Source organism: Coregonus clupeaformis, chromosome 1, assembly GCF_020615455.1.
Source record: "Coregonus clupeaformis isolate EN_2021a chromosome 1, ASM2061545v1, whole genome shotgun sequence".
Classification (NCBI taxonomy): domain Eukaryota; kingdom Metazoa; phylum Chordata; class Actinopteri; order Salmoniformes; family Salmonidae; genus Coregonus; species Coregonus clupeaformis.
Window position 1 is genome coordinate 85,406,751 of NC_059192.1, and position 20,050 is coordinate 85,426,800.

The following is a 20,050-nucleotide window of genomic DNA, read 5'->3' on the forward strand; positions in this document are numbered from 1 at the left end:
CCATCTACGACTCCCAAGAGCGAGGCAAAACGGTGTGTGGGTGCCGAGCTGGAGGACTCCGCAGTGGGCATAGGTTCATCGGCTGGTTTCCCACACTGCCAGGAGATATGTCCCATCTCCCCACACCGGTAACACTGTCGAGTTTCCCCTCCTGGTGTACTCTTCTTGGACCCGCCTGGTTTCTGGCTCCCCCTGGAGCCGGGATAAGTCCTGACGTGGCTGGGTTCGAGACCTTGGGGTCCTTTGGACGGGTTCTTCCCATTTGTGGTGGGGCCGCACTCCTGGGGTCTTTTCGGGAAGCATTCAGCATCTCCGCTGTGGCCTGGTACTTTTCCACAGCTTCCACGGTCAGATCAGCCGTGGTCAAGTCCTGTTGACTGATGAACCGTTTTGCCTCATAAGGCAGGGCGCGTAGGTAACGATCCACCACAACGGCCTCCACCACCGCCGCTGCTGTATTCCTCTGCGGATCCAGCCATTTCCTTGCGATTCGGACAAGTTCATGCATCTGCGCCCGAGGAGGTTGGTCTGGTTGGAAGGTCCAGCTGTGAAAGCGCTGGGCCATACCAAACTTTGTGAGTCCATATCTGCTGAGGATCTCAGACTTCAGGGCATCATAGTCAGTAACCTGGTCAGGGCCCAGGTCCCGGACAGCATTCAGCGATTCCCCGGTTAGAAAGGGGGGCTAACAGACCAACCCACTGTTGCTTGGGCCAGGCTTCCCTAGTGGCCGTGGCCTCAAATGCATGCAGGTATGCCTCAATGTCATCGGTAGCTCCCATCTTAGATATAAAGTCACTTGCCTTTATTGGGCGGGTATTTTGGACAACCCTCTGTCTCTGCAACTGCAATTCCTCTGCCTTCAGAAGGTTGGCTTTCTTTTGCTCCTCCAAGAGAGCCACGTTTGCTTGCATCTGGGCTTGCTGGCCAGCAACAAGGCCTTTCAATATGTCCTCCATTTCAGTCGGCGGGGAGCCTACGGCCAACTTGGAAAACTGGGTGATCAAACCTTCGGTATCCTCCTCTGACATGCACTATTAACGCTTGAGCGTGCCTGTATTCTCCACCATCTGTGACGTCACGAGAGGCTACACAGCTTTCAGCGGGATTGCTCAAGTAGTGCAAGGAGACAAGGTTCAAACAAAACAAGGATTTTATTATAGGTCTTGGGAAATTAACGAAAATATAACAAAATTCTGTTCTCTTGTGGCTCTTTAAGGGTTAACAGTTCAGGGATGTCTCTTCCACATCCAGAATCATAATTCTCACTCGCTCAGATAACTTTTCCCCAGCCTTACTGTAGTCCACGTTGCAGCTAGTGGCCAACCCAGCAAAAAGTCCTTCCACATGTCTCTCACGTATTTCCACAGGTGCATATATCCAAAGGTGAGTATTTCCCAAAGGTAAGTATCTCCAAATCCTTATATTCCTCATGGAAGTGGACGTGCAGCACTCTTGTCCTCCAGAGAGCCCAGGTTGGAGACTGTGTCTCTTCACCCCCCCACACACTCCCTCAGTGTGTCTCTTCCCTTCCCTAGTCTTCAGCTCATCAGCTCCTCATTTGTTCCAGCTGCGTGGGAAGATTGGCCATAGAGGGGTGGAGTTCCCGACCATACCAGCAGATGGAGCCATAGCTGTCTGGGTTTGCAGCCACCTCAGGGGGATGTAACGTCCCTCCAGGACACAGCCTCTCGTGACATCACAATATATATATATACATATACACACACACACACACACATACATACATACATACATATATATATATACACTGCTCAAAAAAATAAAGGGAACACTTAAACAACACAATGTAAGTCCAAGTCAATCACACTTCTGTGAAATCAAACTGTCCACTTAGGAAGCAACACTGATTGACAATACATTTCACATGCTGTTGTGCAAATGGAATAGACAACAGGTGGAAATTATAGGCAATTAGCAAGACACCCCCAATAAAGGACTGGTTTTGCAGGTGGTGACCACAGACCACTTCTCAGTTCCTATGCTTCCTGGCTGATGTTTTGGTCACTTTTGAATGCTGGCGGTGCTTTCACTCTAGTGGTAGCATGAGACGGAGTCTACAACCCACACAAGTGGCTCAGGTAGTGCAGCTCATCCAGGATGGCACATCAATGCGAGCTGTGGCAAGAAGTTTTGCTGTGTCTGTCAGCGTAGTGTCCAGAGCATGGAGGCGCTACCAGGAGACAGGCCAGTACATCAGGAGACGTGGAGGAGGCCGTAGGAGGGCAACAACCCAGCAGCAGGACCGCTACCTCCGCCTTTGTTCAAGGAGGAGCAGGAGGAGCACTGCCAGAGCCCTGCAAAAATGACCTCCAGCAGGCCACAAATGTGCATGTGTCTGCTCAAACGGTCAGAAACAGACTCCATGAGGGTGGTATGAGGGCCCGACGTCCACAGGTGGGGGTTGTGCTTACAGCCCAACACCGTGCAGGACGTTTGGCATTTGCCAGAGAACACCAAGATTGGCAAATTCGCCACTGGCGACCTGTGCTCTTCACAGATGAAAGCAGGTTCACACTGAGCATGTGACAGACGTGACAGAGTCTGGAGACGCCGTGGAGAACGTTCTGCTGCCTGCAACATCCTCCAGCATGACCGGTTTGGCGGTGTGGGGTGGCATTTCTTTGGGGGGCCGCACAGCCCTCCATGTGCTCGCCAGAGGTAGCCTGACTGCCATTAGGTACCGAGATGAGATCCTCAGACCCCTTGTGAGACCATATGCTGGTGCGGTTGGCCCTGGGTTCCTCCTAATGCAAGACCTCATGTGGCTGGAGTGTGTCAGCAGTTCCTGCAAGAGGAAGGCATTGATGCTATGGACTGGCCCGTCCGTTCCCCAGACCTGAATCCAATTGAGCACATCTGGGACATCATGTCTCGCTACATCGCACCACAGACTGTCCAGGAGTTGGTGGATGCTTTAGTCCAGGTCTGGGAGGAGATCCCTCAGGAGACCATCCGCCACCTCATCAGGAGCATGCCCAGGCATTGTAGGGAGGTCATACAGGCACGTGGAGGCCACACACACTACTGAGCCTCATTTTGACTTGTTTTAAGGACATTACATCAAAGTTGGATCAGCCTGTAGTGTGTTTTGTTTGTTTTTGTTTTTAGTCATTTAGCAGACGCTCTTATCCAGAGCGACTTACAGTTAGTGAGTGCATACATTATTTTTTTCATACTGGCCCCCCGTGGGAATCGAACACACAACCCTGGCGTTGCAAACGCCATGCTCTACCAACAGAGCTACATCCCTGCCGGCCATTCCCTCCCCTACCCTGGACGACGCTGGGCCAATTGTGCGCCGTCCCATGGGTGAAGTGGTTTTCCACTTTAATTTTGAGGGTGACTCCAAATCCAGACCTCCATGGGTTGATAAATTTGATTTCCATTGATAATTTTTGTGTGATTTTGTTGTCAGCACATTCAACTATGTAAAGAAAAAAGTATTTAATAAGATTATTTCATTCATTCAGATCTAGGATGTGTTGTTTTAGTGTTCCCTTAATTTTTTTGAGCAGGGTATATATATATATATATATATATATATATATATACACACACACACACACACATATATATATATATATACACACATATATATACATATACACACATATATATACACACATACACACACATATATATATACACACTGAACAAATATATAAACACAATATGTAAAGTGTTGGTCCCATGTGTCATGTTTTCACCTATGGGAGATTCTAGAGCAGCGCCTGAGACAGCATTTTCCACCACCATCAACAAAACACCAAATGATGGAATTTCTTGTGGAAGAATGGTGTCGCATCCCACAAATAGAGTTCCAGACACTTGTAGAATCTATGCCAAGGCGCATTGAAGCTGTTCTGGCTCATTGTGGCCCAACGCCCTATTAAGACACTTTATGTTGGTGTTTCCTTTATTTTTGGAGTTACCTGTATATATATTATTATATTATCTTTTAGAACAGTCTGAACTTCACCTCTAGTCTTCTCTGTTTCAGGGGTTTAATCGAACACACAGTAAATGGCATGTCATGAACCAACCAGGGCTCATTAGAGGTACTCACAGAGGAGATGCCGTAGAGGAAGATGAGGAGGAAGATGATGATGAAGTCACTGTTGGGGAAGAGGGCTGTGTAGGTAGCGATGATGGACATGAGGATGGACATGGTGGTGACCAGAGCTGCATACAGCAGGCCCCACGATAGCCTGTTGAAACATCAACACACACACATCTTCATAGAGAAAGAAAAGCAGACGTCATAACAACATAAATGACATAAAAATCCTCCCCTAAGACACTTATGTGGGATGATGTAAAAAGCCTTAATAACATGGGCAAATCAACATTTCTTAAATTTTATTTCTTTAACACCCTAGCATTGCACATGGTACGCCAGCCTCCATCATTGAGTCAGTTAATTATTGGAGGTTCTTTATGGCAATACAAAGCAGATAAACATTTACATTTGTGTCATTTAGTATAAATGTAAACAGCAGTTACTTTAACAAACATAAATCATCCTACTGACCAGAAGGCAGACTCGTACAGGCCCATCATGGTCATGGTGTCTTTGAGCCTGTGCCACACACACACACACACACACACACACGCACGCACAATCTCTGTTTCTCCTCACCAGAAGGCAGAGTCGTAGAGACCCATCATGGTCATGGTGTCTTTGAGCCTGTGTTCCTTCTCTGCTGCCACGTTGACGATGAGGAAGGTGATGAAGGGTGTGAAGGCCAGCACCAGGTAGATGGAGATGAGGGCGTGGGGGAACTTCTGGACCTCAACTGACCCTGGCTGGCCCATCATCACCACACGCAGGTGGTCCATCTCACTCCACACCGACCGCTTGGTCTGCATCTGAACACAGGACACAGGCAGGGATCAAGCTTTAATATACACTGAACAAAAATATAAACACAACATGTAAAGTGTTGGTCCCATGTTTCATGAGCTGAAATAAAAAATCCCAGAAATTCCATACACACAAAAAGCTTATTTCTCTCAAATGTTGTGTACAAATTTGTTTATATCCCTGTTAGTGAGCATTTTCCCTTTGCTAAGTTAATCAATCCACCTGACAGGTGTGGCATATCAAGAAGTTGATTAAACAGCATGATCATTATACAGGTGCACCTTGTGCTGAGGACATTAAAAGGCCACTAACGTGCAGTTTTGTCACACAACACAATGCCACAGATGTCTCAAGTATTGTGGGAATGTGCACTGGGCATGCTGCCTGCAGGAATGTCCATCAGAGCGGAGTCATTAAAACTCTTTTTTCAACCACTACACACATTTCTTGTTAACAAACTATAGTTTTGGCAAGTCGGTTAGGACGTCTACTTTGTGCATGTCCAACAATTGTTTACAGACAGATTATTTCACTTATAATTCACTGTATCACAATTCCAGTGGGTCAGAAGTTTACATACACTAAGTTGACTGTGCCTTTAAACAGCTTGGAAAATTCCAGAAAAGGATGTCATGGCTTTAGAAGCTTCTGATAGGCTAATTGACATCATTAGAGTCAATTGGAGGTGCACCTGTGGATGTATTTCAAGGCCTTCTTTCAAACTCAGTGCCTCTGCTTGACATCATGGGAAAATTAAAAGAAATCAGCCTCCACAAGTCTGGTTAATCCTTGGTAGCAATTTCCAAACACCTGAAGTTACCACGTTCATCTGTACAAACAATAGTACGCAAGAAGTATAAACACCATGGGACCACGCAGCCGTCATACAGCTCAGGAAGGAGACGCGTTCTGTCTCCTAGAGATGAACGTACTTTGGTGCGAAAAGTGCAAATCAATCCCAGAACAACAGCAAAGGACCTTGTGAAGATGCTTGGGGAAACATGTACAAAAGTACCTATATCCACAGTAAAACGAGTCCCATATCGACATAACCTGAAAGGCTGCTCAGCAAGGAAGAAGCCACTGCTCCAAAACTGTCATAAAAAAGCCAGACTACGGTTTGCAACTGCACATGGGGACAAAGATCGTACAATTTGGAGAAATGTCCTCTGGTCTGATGAAACAAAAATAGAACTGTTTGGTCATAATGACCATCGTTATGTTTGGAGGAAAAAGGGGAAGGCTTGCTAGCCGAAGAACACCATCACAACCGTGAAGCACGGGGGTGGCAGCATCATGCTGTGGGGGTGCTTTGCTGCAGGAGGGACTAGTGCACTTCACAAAATAGATGGTATCATGAGGAAGGAAAATTATGTGGATATATTGAAGCAACATCTCAAGCCATCAGTCAGGAAGTTAAAGCTTGGTCGCAAATGGGTCTTCCAAATGAACAACCCCAAGCATACTTCCAAAGTTGTGGCAAAATTGCTTAAGGACAACAAAGTCAAGGTATTGGAGTGGCCATCACAAAGCCCTGACCTCAATCCTATAGAACATTTGTGGGCAGAAATGAAAAAGCGTGTGCGAGCAAGGCGGCCTACAAACCTGACTCAGTTACACAAGCTCTGTCAGGAGGAATGGGCCAGAATTCACCCAACATATTGTGGGAAGCTTGTGGAAGGCTACCCGAAACGTTTGACCCAAGTTAAACAATTTAAAGGCAATGCTACCAAATAATAATTGAGTGTATGTAAACTTCTGACCCACTGGGAATGTGATGAAATAAATAAAAGCTGAAATAAATCATTCTCTCTACTATTATTCTGACATTTCACATTCTTAAAATAAAGTGGTGATCCTAACTGACCTAATACAGGGAATTTTTACTAGTTTTAAAATGTCAGGAATTGTGAAAAACTGAGTTTAAATGTATTTGGATAAGGTGTATGTAAACTTCCGACTTCAACTGTATATACACATATACAGTGGGGAGAACAAGTATTTGATACAAAGCTGATTTTCCAGGTTTTCCTACTTACAAAGCATGTAGAGGTCTGTAATTTTTATCATAGGTACACTTCAACTGTGAGAGACGGAATCTAAAACAAAAATCCAGAAAATCACATTGTATGATTTTTAAGTAATTAATTTGCATTTTATTGCATGACATAAGTATTTGATCACCTACCAACCAGTAAGAATTCCGGCTCTCACAGACCTGTTAGTTTTTCTTTAAGAAGCCCTCCTGTTCTCCACTCATTACCTTTATTAACTGCACCTGTTTGAACTCGTTACCTGTATAAAAGACACCTGTCCACACACTCAAACAGACTCCAACCTCTCCACAATGGCCAAGACCAGAGAGCTGTGTAAGGACATCAGGGATAAAATTGTAGACCTGCACAAGGCTGGGATGGGCTACAGGACAATAGGCAAGCAGCTTGGTGAGAAGGCAACAACTGTTGGCGCAATTATTAGAAAATGGAAGAAGTTCAAGATGACGGTCAATCACCCTCGGACTGGGGCTCCATGCAAGATCTCACCTCGTGGGGCATCAATGATCATGAGGAAGGTGAGGGATCAGCCCAGAACTACACGGCAGGACCTGGTCAATGACCTGAAGAGAGCTGGGACCACAGTCTCAAAGAAAACCATTAGTAACACACTACGCCGTCATGGATTAAAATCCTGCAGCGCACGCAAGGTCCCCCTGCTCAAGCCAGCGCATGTCCAGGCCCATCTGAAGTTTGCCAATGACCATCTGGATGATCCAGAGGAGGAATGGGAGAAGGTCATGTGGTCTGATGAGACAAAATAGAGCTTTTTGGTCTAAACTCCACTCGCCGTGTTTGGAGGAAGAAGAAGGATGAGTACAACCCCAAGAACACCATCCCAACCGTGAAGCATGGAGGTGGAAACATCATTCTTTGAGGATGCTTTTCTGCAAAGGGGACAGGACGACTGCACCGTATTGAGGGGAGGATGGATGGGGCCATGTATCGCGAGATCTTGGCCAACAACCTCCTTCCCTCAGTAAGAGCATTGAAGATGGGTCGTGGCTGGGTCTTCCAGCATGACAACGACCCGAAACACACAGCCAGGGCAACTAAGGAGTGGCTCCGTAAGAAGCATCTCAAGGTCCTGGAGTGGCCTAGCCAGTCTCCAGACCTGAACCCAATAGAAAATCTTTGGAGGGAGCTGAAAGTCCGTATTGCCCAGCGACAGCCCCGAAACCTGAAGGATCTGGAGAAGGTCTGTATGGAGGAGTGGGCCAAAACCCCCTGCTGCAGTGTGTGCAAACCTGGTCAAGACCTACAGGAAACGTATGATCTCTGTAATTGCAAACAAAGGTTTCTGTACCAAATATTAAGTTCTGCTTGTCTGATGTATCAAATAGTTATGTCATGCAATAAAATGCAAATTAATTACTTAAAAATCATACAAATGTGATTTTCTGGATTTTTGTTTTAGATTCTGTCTCTCACAGTTGAAGTGTACCTATGATAAAGATTACAGACCTCTACATGCTTTGTAAGTAGGAAAACCTGCAAAATCGGCAGTGTATCAAATACTTGTTCTCCCCACTGTAATACAGTGAGGGAAAAAAGTATTTGATCCCCTGCTGATTTTGTATGTTTGCCCACTGACAAAGACATGATCAGTCTATCATTTTAATGGTAGGTTTATTTGAACAGTGAGAGACAGAATAACAACAAAAAAATCCTGAAAAACGCATTTTCAATGCCCTGGCTGAGGGAAGGAGGTTCTCACCCAAGATTGACGGTACATGGCCCCGTCCATCGTCCCTTTGATGCGGTGAAGTTGTCCTGTCCCCTTAGCAGAAAAACACACCCAAAGCATAATGTTTCCATCTCCATGTTTGACGGTGGGGATGGTGTTCTTGGGGTCATAGGCAGCATTCCTCCTCCTCCAAACACGGCGAGTTGAGTTGATGCCAAAGAGCTCGATTTTGGTCTCATCTGACCACAACACTTTCACCCAGTTCTCCTCTGAATCATTCAGATGTTCATTGGCAAACTTCAGACGGGCCTGTATATGTGCTTTCTTGAGCAAGGGGACCTTGCGGGCGCTGCAGGATTTCAGTCCTTCACGGCGTAGTGTGTTACCAATTGTTTTCTTGGTGACTATGGTCCCAGCTGCCTTGAGATCATTGACAAGATCCTCCCGTGTAGTTCTGGGCTGATTCCTCACCGTTCTCATGATCATTGCAACTCCACGAGGTGAGATCTTGCATGGAGCCCCAGGCCGAGGGAGATTGACAGTTATTTTGTATTTCTTCCATTTGCGAATAACCACACCAACTGTTGTCACCTTCTCACCAAGCTGCTTGGCGATGGTCTTGTAGCCCATTCCAGCCTTGTGTAGGTCTACAATCTTGTCCCTGACATCCTTGGAGAGCTCTTTGGTCTTGGCTATGGTGGAGAGTTTGGAATCTGATTGATTGATTGCTTCTGTGGACAGGTGTCTTTTATACAGGTAACAAGCTGAGATTAGGAGCACTCCCTTTAAGAGTGTGCTCCTAATCTCAGCTCGTTACCTGTATAAAAGACACATGGGAGCCAGAAATCTTTCTGATTGAGAGGGGGTCAAATACTTATTTCCCTCATTAAAATGCAAATCAATTCATAAAATTTTTGACATGCGTTGTTTCTGGATTTTGTTGTTGTTATTCTGTCTCTCACTGTTCAAATAAACCTACCATAAAAATTATAGACTGATCATTTCTTTGTCAGTGGGCAAACGTACAAAATCAGCAGGGGATCAAATACTTTTTTCCCTCACTGTGTGTATATATATATATATATATGTCAGATCCCAATGTGTCCTGGTCAAAAGTAGCGCACTACATAGGGAATAGGGAGTCAATTGGTAGAGCATGGCGCTTGCAACGCCAGGGTTGTGGGTTCGATTCCCACGGGGGCCAGTAAGAAAAATGTATGCACTCACTAACTGTAAGTCGCTCTGGATAAGAGCGTCTGCTAAATGACTACATTTTTTAAACAAAAATTGTGGAACTCGGCCACAAGTTCAATCATCCAAATCAGGAGGTCAAGTAAGGTTGAAGTTAAACCTCCTGAAGAGATCTCTGCAACCTTTGACCTCTCACCTGAATGATGGCAGCGTCGATGAGAGTCTGGAGACGGATGAAGCCAGAGTACCAGTAGTTAGCTGCTCTGCAGTTCACTGAGCTGGCAAAACAGTTGGCTGAGGGAGGGAGAAAAAACACAGAGACACAGACAGACAGACAGACAGACAGACAGACATACTCCGTTATTTCCTTCATAACTCACATCTATACACTGACTAGTGACCAATCCTTTGAATTATCTAGGCGTTTATAATCATCTTGCAGTATGCAAATACATCTCCAAAGCGGAAGGCTTTCTATTGTATTGGGGATGTTCTGCTTGTACACAGAGCGTATGCTAATACTCTGTCTCTCACACTAATGGACATTAGGAAGGAATAGGCTCAACTCTTGCTTGCAATTAAAAAATATATACTTTTTTATCTATAGCAAAATTAAAATAATCTCTCACCAATAGACTCAGTGTAGTCGCTGGGGAGGGGCAGCTGGTTGTAAGGGAAGCGCAACTTGTAAGAGGTGGGTGTGCTGCCCATGAAGACCACCCCAACGTAGCCTGAGGGCTCATAAAGACTGGCATTCTCCAGATCCTCTTCACTAGAGAACATCTCCAGACGATCCTGCAAGTCTACAGTACAATCAGGAAATCACAAGAAATTAAGCAATTAATACACTGTCTGCGTCCCAAATGGCACCGTACTACTGTTATAGTGCACAACTTTTGACAAGGGCCCATAGAAATTCCCTCCAGGCTCCAGTCAATGCTTAGCCTACACCAAGGCAATGCTTTTAGGCTAAATCCATGAGGGGACGGGTGCATTCCATGCCTTGGTTTTGTTAACCTGGTCACCGTCTCCAAATGCTAACATTTTAGCATTTGTGCGACAAATCCAACACAAGTCAATATCACCTATATTAGCATTTTTCGCACTTCATGTCCATCCTCCTACTTACGCATTTCCTGGGCCACCTCCTCCATGATGTGATTGGTGGCATTGTTAATGGGGGTGTATCCCAGGCCCTTTAGTAAGTGGTAGTCCTCCCTCTCCAGCTCCATGGTACTGATGCCTCCATAGTAGACATGGGGGTTCAGGGTGCTGATCAGAATCAGCAGGCACAGCAGCAGCAGCGGCAGGATCAACTCCTAGAGGAGAAAAGGCACCAATCAATCAATCAATCAAATCCTGGAGGGAAAGGGCATCAATCAACCACTCACCCCCTCAATTAATCAATCAAATGTATTTATAAAGGGCATCAATCAATGAATCAATAATTAAATCAAACAAAGGTATTTATAAAGCCCTTTTATATCAGCACTTGTCACAAAGTGCTTGACAGTAACCCGGCCTAGATGGAAGGACACAAGACTGAGGTTAAATTAACACGTGGATGGATATCAGCATGTCATTCTAATAAACAGCACAGTGGCACTACCGTAAACATCCTAATAACATCCCCATCCTACTACCGTAAACATCCTAATAACATCCCCACCCCAAACCGGACTACTCCTCCACCATAACCACATAACCACTCGATGGCCGTGTTTGAGCGGATCAAATCTGTGACGCATTGTGATCTGACTGATCTACAAATAATAATGAATGAGTAGTTATTTATGATGCAAAGTGATTTGTCAGTCAGTCGGCAGTCACGTACACTGTCGGCTACAATGTCGAACAAGCCCACTGTATGCAGCTTGTCCAAGGTCTCAAACTCTCACTACCATCAAGGTTGGCGACAAACAAACAGTGCTATTAAACAACCCTGATCTCTCTTGACAGGCTGACCTTGGGGAGCAGTGAAATTAATTGAAACACTTCATTGGAGTGTTTGGCATGTTAAGCCCTCAGCTGGAGGCTGGCGTATCTTTCAAATTGCCACAGATAAAAATATGTGTTAGCTGCTCCTATGACATACCTAGTCCTATGCGTATTAGGTAAGTAAGTAGCCTTGCACGAGTCTGTCTTTTGTTTCTGTAGTGTGAGGCAGCTTGATGTTCTATACAAGTACACCCACTGAACAGGATGCTAGTCTATCGCAGGGCCTATGCCTATTACGTCCATATAAACACTCTGTGGGCTGGTTTCCCGGAGTAAAAAACACACATTATGAAGGGGGTAATAAAACCTCAAACGTTAAGTCCCCTATTTAGGAAACCTTGAGCGGTTGCCGGTAATAGGCTACACGAGGAGTCGGCAACCTTTCTCACCGATTTGCGTGCCAGTTAAGGTTTTCATATGCACATTTTGTGAAACAGTTTAATTTAAATTTATAATAACATCTACATATCTTAAAATCATTGTTGTGTGGTTAATCAAAATTCTATCCAAATCTAAATGAAAATTATACAAACCTAAAAAGTAACTTCTATTGCCATTGCCAACTATGTAAAAATAGCCTACATAAAGCCAACAAATAAAAAGATTGCAGCCTGCATGTAGAAAATATCCTGATAAAAATTAATATTCTATAAATCACATTGGCTACACATGGCCTGTTTGCAACGAACTTGAAAATTTGTATCAACTATTAACTTGGGTCTGGCCCGAAGCTTGCACTAGTGAACTTGCAACATCGTATAAAATATTCTGGGCCCTCAGAGTTTCCCACGCCAACGGAGCAGAGTACCGGCACCTCAGATTTTATACTGCTTGAGCTCCTGTTCCTCTTATAGAATACTAGCTCAAAAGTATTGTGGAGCTCCTGCACCTTAATATAAAACAGTACCAGCACCCAAAATTAGTACCGGAACCTATTTCAGTCCAAGTCAAGCACTGATAAGAAGTAATCAGGTAGGCCTATTTTATGATGTTGCTACTGGATCAGACCATTACATTTTCCCTTTCACGCTGAGAGGTTATCGAAAGGCAGAGAGCTGGAAAGACTTTTCAAATACATTGAGGAACTATTGTAATTCTCAATGGACGTAAAAACTGACTTTGTTTGCTTGCTGTTTGAGGTTAAGAAAACATTACTTTGCGAAGCTCCACAGGTCATTATTGGTGGTGTGTTAAGCCAATCAGAAATACTATCAGATCCCCAAATGGGCACAGTTATATGTCTACATTTGCGCGCAGGCCAGGTAGCCTATAGGCCTACTTCTATGCGTGCGCGTCCTTATTCAACATTGCCAGGAGCGCTCCAAACACAAGACAATGACTAAATTGACAAAACTCGTAAATGGAATGAAATAAACCAAAACTTGTTTCTCACAAGTGTAGCATAGGTTGTGCACTCAGCAAACAATGATAACAGGAAAACTGGAATAATAATATTGAATGCATTAACAGAAATTACCGTAACCAAAGTAATAATTCCAGTCGACTAATTGCGGTCAGCCCTACACTACGATGATCATATTTTTTGAAGAAGGTGAAATCTTATAATAAGTATTTTATAATTTGATTTTTACTATATTTACAATAGGGGTGTGAACGTTTAAACGCTAAAACGTTTAAATGATATTGGGATCCTTAACATTAAGAAGAATCTAACGGAAATTCTATGTCTTTTTCCCCCACAAAATTTAAATCACAGTGCAACTGGCTCGCCTGCTCTTTCTCTTCGCTAATGATGCAAGTGGGTGTTCAGTCTTCGGTCTGTTAGAATATCCTAGCCCAGGGTTCTTCAATTCCGGTCCTGGAGGGCCGAAACACTTCTGTTTTTTTATTTCTACCTGGTAGTTAATTGCACTCACCTGGTGTCCCAGGTCTGAATTAGCCCCTGATTAGAAGGAGAGGACGAAAAACAGAGGTGTTTCGGCCCTCCAGGACCGGAATTGAAGAACCCTGTCCTAGCCTATTCATTGATGATAGGCCCTGCTTTACTTAAGCTGCGAGACATCGCAAGCCAAGAAATTGCGAAATTCAGCATTCCATTGCGAGATACAGCTTTTGATTGCCAATAGATAAGCCTAGCCAAGGCACTTTCAAGGGTATATGACTGTGGTAGATAGGCTATAACTTCATTGCCCTGCTCTAGCAGTCTAACATACAATAATATTATTCTGCATTGTGAATTGCTGTGGAAATTTATGATTTTTTCTTAAAGTTATAACGGAAAGCCGATAAAAATTGCAGTTTAAACGTTAAGCAGAATTGTCCATTTGTCACCTCCCTAACTTAGAGAGCATTTCAGTCATTTCAAGCCCTATTGCCCCACTTCTCTTGAATAGGGTAAAATAATTTCACTGAACAAAAATCTAAACGCAACATGCAACAATTTCAAAGATTTTACTGAGTTACAGTTCATATGAGGAAATCAGTCAATTGAAATAAATTCATTAGGCCCTAATCTATGGGTTCCACATGACTGGTCAGAGGCGCAGCCATAGGTGGGCTTGGGACGGCATAGGCCCACCCACTGGGGAGCCAGGCCCAGCCAATCAGAATGAGTTTTTCCCCACAAAAGGGCTTTATTACAGACAGAAATACTCCTCAGTTTCATAAGCTGTCCGGATGGTTGATCTCAGACAATCCCGCAGGTGAAGAAGCTCGATGTGGAGGTCCTGGGCTGGCGTGGTTACACATGGTCTGCGGTTGTGAGGCCGGTTGGACCTACTGCCAAATTCTCTAAAACGACGTTGGAGGCGGCTTACGGTACAGAAATGAACATTACATTCTCTGGCAACAGCTCTGGTGGACATTCCTGCAGTCAGCATGCCAACTGCACACTCCCTCAAAGAATGGCCTTTTATTGTCCCCAGCACAAGGTGCACCTGTGTAATGATCATGCTGTTTACTCAGCTTCTTGTTATGCCACACCTGTCAGGTGGAATGATTATCTTGGCAAAGGAGAAATGCTCACAAACCGGGATGTAAACAAAGTTGTGCCCAAAATCTGAGAGAAATAAGCTTTTGTGCGTATGGAAAATGTCTGGGATCATTTATTTCAGCTCATGAAACATGGGACCAGCACATGTTGCATTTATATTTTTGTTCAGTGTAGATGATTTTCCAGATTTTCCTAATATTTGTACTATGTACCTGAGCTTGTGTCCTGAAAAGTGAGTACACCTCCGCAATTTATAACTATTTTTACCAGAAATGTGAGCTCCATACCTTTCTAAAACTATGCAACATTACCAGGAATTTTTTTTTTGCCTGGCTACCCAAACTCCTCGCTCCGGACAAAATGCTACACCCACGGACGTTTCTTCTACCAATGAGTCTGGATCTGAGTACCTCCCCAATGATTTCTAGAACTGAAAAACATTCTAACAGTTCTGATCGGTCCTAGAAACCGATGGGTTGGGCCAGAGCCAGAACACATCTTGGTAAAGTGGACGTTTGAAAATTCGTAATTGGCTTTGATATTCTGATTGGTTAGAGTTGATCACTGATGACTTCGTTCTGTACAACACCCCTCATTTTCACCACAAACGACTTAAATGATGGCAGTCTCAGACTGAAGTACTGTATGTAGCGAACGATAGAGCAGCGGAAAAATTCAGTTTGAGTCGTCAGGCAAATTGTTTATGGCCATCTCATTAAAAAGTATTACTTTGGGTATGTCTATTTGGGTGGAAATCTATATTTTGCCGTGACATTCCAGTTCAGTTGTTCATAAACTGTTAATTACTTCCTTATCGTTAGTTTATAAATCTGTAATGAACAGTTATAACCCCCCAAAAAAGCACACGTTTGATAAACACAGCTTTGCCAAAGGATAATCATTAACGCTGAACTGGCATTGGTGCTTTTCTCCCAGACAAGCTTAGCACAGAGGCATGGAGCGTTACATAACATGCTTAATTTATTTGGTTGCGTTTTAATAACCTTTGAAAGGACTACAGCCAGCCCAAGATGGATGATGACAGTCAGAGAGCGGTTGGTGTGGCTCGCAGGATTAAAAAGCATAGTCTACCACTTCATCTTAATAGCACAGGTGCAGTAGGAGCTGTATGCTAAGTGTCAGCCTGCTTTCCGATATAGTGCACTACTTTTGACCAGGACTAATGGGGTTCTGGTCACAAGTAGTGTACTACAAAGGGACAAGAGTACCATGTGGAATGCAACCCTAGTTATTCAACACTTGCTGCCTTCCCTTATACAGCTACTTAATTTCCAGGAAGCCCCTCTCAAACACTGGCTACCCCGGGAGGAAAATGTGAAACAGGGAGACACATTAATAATGCATTACAGCAACTTAGCAACTCCAAATTAAAAAAGCATGGCCCTACAAAGAAGGAAAACCCACAAAAAATAGAAAAATGTTTCTTATTTATTTCAATTCCAAGTTGTGGAGACCTGCTGAGTTGCGAAGGAGAAGGCAAACATATTTTTACTGGTCACAACAAGTTTACAGAAGCTTGTGGGCGGGTGGGCACAATAAAATGCTAGAGTCAAAATGCTCTGGAGCGAGGTAAAACAAGAGAAAGGAAGGTACATGTGACTGACCATAACAGTGCACTCCTAGCCTGCAGTACTATTACCTAACTACCCCTTATAGTCCTAATGGGAACAGCCTAGAATGTGGTGTGTTGTGTGATTAATATCATAGAATATAAAAATAATTTTGTATTAGCTCTCTCCTGGCAGCAGGAAATTATGATGAGTTACATAGTTAGCTATATAGCTACAGTTGAAGTCGGAAGTTTACATACACCTTAGCCAAATACATTTAAACTCAGTTTTTCACAATTCCTGACATTTAATCCTAGTAAAAATTCCCTGTCTTAGGTCAGTTAGGATCACCACTTTATTTTAAGAATGTGAAATGTCAGAATAATAGTAGAGAGAATTATTTATTTCAGCTTTTATTTATTTCATCACATTTTAAATTTTTAAAATTTTTAGTCATTTAGCAGACGCTCTTATCCAGAGCGACTTACAGTTAAGTGAGTGCATACATGATATTTTTTTCATACTGGCCCCCCGTGGGAAACCCACAACCCTGGCGTTGCAAACGCCATGCTCTACCAACTGAGCTACATCCCTGCCGGCCATTCCCTCCCCTACCCTGGACGACGCTGGGCCAATTGTGCGCCGTTCCCCGTGGGTCAGAAGTTTACATACACTCAATTAGTATTTGGTAGCATTGCCTTTAAATTGTTTAACTTGGGTCAAACGTTTCGGGTAGCCTTCCACAAGCTTCCCACAATAAGTTGGGTGAATTTTGGCCAATTCCTCCTGACAGAACTGGTGTAACTGAGTCAGGTTTGTAGGCCGCCTTGCTCGCACATGCTTTTTCAGTTCTGCCCACAAATATTCTATCGGATTGAGGTCAGGGCTTTATGATGCCCACTCCAATACCTTGACTTTGTTGTCCTTAAGCCATTTTGCCACAACTTTGGAAGTATGCTTGGGGTCATTGTCCATTTGGAAGACCCATTTGCGACCAAGCTTTAACTTCCTGACTGATGTCTTGAGATGTTGCTTCAATATATCCACATAATTTTCCTTCCTCATGATGCCATCTATTTTGTGAAGTGCACCAGTCCCTCCTGCAGCAAAGCACCCCCACAGCATGATGCTGCCACCCCGTGCTTCACGGTTGGGATGGTGTTCTTCGGCTTGCAAGCCTTCCCCTTTTTCCTCCAAACATAACGATGGTCATTATGGCCAAACAGTTCTATTTTTGTTTCATCAGACCAGAGGACATTTCTCCAAAAAGTACGATCTTTGTCCCCATGTGCAGTTGCAAACCGTAGTCTGGCTTTTTTATGGCGGTTTTGGAGCAGTGGCTTCTTCCTTGCTGAGCGGCCTTTCAGGTTATGTCGACATAGGACTCGTTTTACTGTGGATATAGATACTTTTGTTTCCTCCAGCATCTTCACAAGGTCCTATGCTGTTGTTCTGGGATTGATTTGCACTTTTCGCACCAACGTACGTTCATCTCTAGGAGACAGAACGCGTCTCCTTCCTGAGCGGTATGACGGCTGCGTGGTCCCATGGTGTTTATACTTGCGCACTATTGTTTGTACAGATGAACGTGGTACCTTCAGGCGTTTGGAAATTGCTCCCAAGGATTAACCAGACTTGTGGAGGTTTACTATTTTTTTTCAGAGGTCTTGGCTGATTTATTTGGATTTTCCCATGATGTCAAGTAAAGAGGCACTGAGTTTGAAGGTAGGCCTTGAAATACATCCACAGGTACACCTCCAATTGAGTCAAATGATGTCAATTAGCCTATCAGAAGCTTCTAAAGGTATGACATCATTTTCTGGAATTTTCCAAGCTGTTTAAAGGCACAGTCAACTTAGTGTATGTACATTTCTGACCCACTGGAATTGTGATACAGTGAAGTAATCTGTTTAAACAATTGTTGGAAATATGACTTGTGTCGTGCACAAAGTAGATGTCCTAACCGACTTGCCAAAACTATAGTTTGTTAACAAGAAATGTGTGGAGTGGTTGAAAAACGAGTTTTAATGACTCCAACCTAAGTGTATGCAAACTTCCGACTTCAACTGTAGCTACTTTTCTCAGATGCAAAACATAAAGGGTCGGTTTCCCGGACACAGATTAAGGCTAGTCCTGGACTAAAATAAAACTCAATGGGGAATCACAATTGAAAGTGCTTCTTAGTCCTGGACTAGGTTTAATCTGTGTCCGGGAAACAGGCCCAAAGTGATTCAAATCAGGCAAACAAAGCACAAGGTGCAACAAGTAACCCACCTGCAGACTCTGTTGTTTAGTCCTCCATTTGATGAGTAGATTCTTGTAAAGCAGGCTTTTCGTTTGATGCCAGACTCCGGCATCTCTTCTGATTATGTTGGGCTGCATACTAACGTTACTACCAGCATGCTTCAACTGTCTGGGGCATGAATGAGGACGTTCTCCACAGCTGGGCGCAATAGCTGCAAAACAAGAGACAAAGCATCCTTGTTGTGAGGAACTTTTTTAGATGGCTCACTAACTACTAGATTGATGTGTTGGCATTCATTTGATGATGGTAGGGATCTCAAGGGAAGTAGCTAGCTAGCTGGCTGGCTGGCTAGCAAAATTATTAACGCATGGGTCGATCATTTTAGCTAGCTAGGCTAATTGGGCGATTCCACGGCTGCGGAAAATATTTTTGTTATCTCAGAGTGTTCTGGCAATTCTCATATAGGAACTTCATTGGGAGCAAGGATGTTTAACATGCTTTTTACATTTGTTTCACAATTATTATTTTTTTATCATGATGAAATTAGCCATTTTAGGCCTTATTTAGACCTATACATACCTATGATCTGTGAACCATACATGATACATACTCCTTATAGTGTTCTCAAATATGGAGTATGTCTAGATTCTGAAATACAAATGTTCATGTTCATTTAATCAACATTAAGAATATTAATATTAAATATACTCCTTTTTGATTTTGCTTATTTTTAGACATATTGTTTGCAACAATAGCTATACTCTTCAAACACGACTAATTTCCAGAGTGGGTTCTCTGGTACTTTTAATGATATGACCCATTTTATAAATAGGAATTGACATTATAGGTCATTAACCAATCACAGCCATTCTTAAGGATTGCACATTCAGCAAGTCACCAGAGGGAGTTCCCATTTAATCAATTTTCCCATTCACTGTGTTGGTGGTGCTCATAAAATGTATCATACTTTCAGAATGAGTAGAGAGCCCACTCTGGAAGACTTATTTCACCTTTATTTAACCCAATGAGTCCCACCGTCACGACTTCTAACCCCTTTTCAAACACTGTGTGTGTTTGAGCTATTGACTTCTTGTACCATTGGATTTGTCTATTTCTTCTGCATCCGTTGGTACCAACCATTAGTCTGAGTGATTAACAGGGGCTGAGCTAGAGCGGTCTTTGTGAGACAAGTGCGGATCCCGAAGGGACCAGATCTTTTTTATATAAATGTATGTAGTGTCAGAATGGTTATAGCTACAAACTATTAAAAGCTTGATGAAAATCTGACTCATGAACATGCACGTGTAACATGTCTTACTCTATGACGCTCACAAGCTACACAAGAGTCATTAGAAGGTAAGGGGTTCTTCTACATAGAAGTTCATTGAAAATCCCAGGACATAGTGTCTATAATAAACTCACATACTGTAGTTTCTGTTACAAACTCCAAACAGTTGTCACTG

The 20,050-nt window shown here is 43.5% G+C and overlaps 1 protein-coding gene across 1 annotated transcript in view; it reads right to left on the reverse strand.

Annotated features, from left to right (window-relative positions):
* Nucleotides 1-20,050, reverse strand: part of LOC121575690 (cholesterol transporter ABCA5) — an 87,680-nt gene that overhangs the window by 60,182 nt on the left and 7,448 nt on the right. Inside the window, exons 2-7 of the mRNA XM_041888966.2 lie at nt 18,617-18,798; nt 10,950-11,139; nt 10,450-10,623; nt 10,017-10,114; nt 4,664-4,893; nt 4,091-4,232 (exon numbers count right to left, since the gene is read on the reverse strand). Coding sequence (XP_041744900.1) covers nt 4,091-4,232; nt 4,664-4,893; nt 10,017-10,114; nt 10,450-10,623; nt 10,950-11,139; nt 18,617-18,798 — 1,016 coding nt within the window. The remainder of the gene's footprint in view (nt 1-4,090; nt 4,233-4,663; nt 4,894-10,016; nt 10,115-10,449; nt 10,624-10,949; nt 11,140-18,616; nt 18,799-20,050) is intronic.